At 38.9% G+C, this 1,322-nt stretch overlaps 1 protein-coding gene across 1 annotated transcript in view; it reads left to right on the top strand.

Moving 5' to 3' along the window:
• Positions 1 to 7: 7 nt before the first annotated feature.
• LOC107578835 (uncharacterized) overlaps positions 8 to 1,322 on the top strand; it is a gene marked incomplete at its 5' end in the record, with an annotated part of 4,035 nt that continues 2,720 nt past the window's right edge. Inside the window, 4 exons of the mRNA XM_016264743.1 lie at positions 8 to 83; positions 368 to 496; positions 582 to 685; positions 1,093 to 1,285. Coding sequence (XP_016120229.1) covers positions 8 to 83; positions 368 to 496; positions 582 to 685; positions 1,093 to 1,285 — 502 coding nt within the window. The remainder of the gene's footprint in view (positions 84 to 367; positions 497 to 581; positions 686 to 1,092; positions 1,286 to 1,322) is intronic.

The raw sequence follows: 1,322 nt of genomic DNA, 5'->3' as shown, positions 1-1,322 counted from the left end.
ACCTGAGAGTTTTGGCCAGGTGGTCATGCTCTACATTAACTGCAATGTCAATGGACACCCAGTAAAGGCCTTTGTTGACTCAGGTAGTAAATCAGGTTTTTTAAGATTTTTTTCTTTTCTTTTTTAAGTCTGCTGGAAATTATGTTGTGGAGTGCTTTGTTATATATTGCTCATAGTAATGTTACGTTGAACATTATGCCTTAATAACCAAGTGATACATATTTTGGGTTAATATACAGCATCCAGGTGAGTTATTTTCAGTCATACGCTATTTTTGTATACTACTTCGACACTCCTTTTAAAACATTTTTTCCATATTATCTACTAATTTTTATTTATTTTTATTATTCTGGTTATCCTTCTTTAGGAGCTCAGATGACAATTATGAGCCAAGCATGTGCTGAGCGATGTAATATCATGCGTCTAGTGGACAGACGCTGGGCAGGCATTGCCAAAGGTGTTGGCACCCAGAAAATTATAGGCCGAGTCCATTTGGGTATGGCATTTATTGAGACCTGCTCCTTTAATATTCAGTATCCATTTCATCCCTCCATTATACTAAATGTATATCTTGCATCCAGCCCAGGTACAGATAGAAGGAGATTTCCTGCCTTGCTCTTTCTCCATTTTGGAAGATCAGCCCATGGATATGCTGCTTGGCCTTGACATGCTGAAGAGACACCAGGTCTGCTTGGAAACTTTGGTTCAGCAAATCAAATAATCTGTTTCCCGTAATGGAATCTGTTTGCCTGGCCATTAATGTTGCTTTAATGGAATAAAACAAAGTTGAGGATGCAGACTTTTTCCATATTCCCTAGACACACAGACTTTAGCAAGTGAGATTACTTTGTCTTCATGTTATTGTCAGTGTGAAAATATTTTATATCTCCTTAATCTTACAAATATCACCCAAATAGTTTATTAGCCTAATGTAATATTATGTAAATGTATATTTAATTTTATTAAACAAACGTTTTAGAGAAGATTACTAGTAGAAGTTTAAATTTTTTCATTCATTACTTGAAATCTGTGCATGCAAGGTCTGCTCTCTTCTACTGACTGTTGTTCACAACTGTACTTGCTTTCATTCAGTGCTCCATAGACCTAAAGAAAAATGTCCTCCTCATTGGGACAACGGGTACAGAGACACGTTTTCTACCTGAGGCAGAGCTGCCTGAGTGTGCCCGGCTGGCATATGGGCCAGAGGGACGAGAGGATGCCCGGCCTGAGGAGATTGCAGATCGAGAACTGGCAGAGGCAATACAAAGATCTGTGCAGGACAGCGGTGAGATGCATAATATGTAGGCCAAGAGATGGCTTGG

The sequence above is a fragment of the Sinocyclocheilus grahami genome, unplaced genomic scaffold, assembly GCF_001515645.1.
Source record: "Sinocyclocheilus grahami isolate Dianchi unplaced genomic scaffold, SAMN03320097.WGS_v1.1 scaffold12228.1, whole genome shotgun sequence".
Classification (NCBI taxonomy): domain Eukaryota; kingdom Metazoa; phylum Chordata; class Actinopteri; order Cypriniformes; family Cyprinidae; genus Sinocyclocheilus; species Sinocyclocheilus grahami.
Note: the sequence above shows the minus strand (reverse complement) of the source record. Positions and strands in the feature narration are given on the sequence as shown.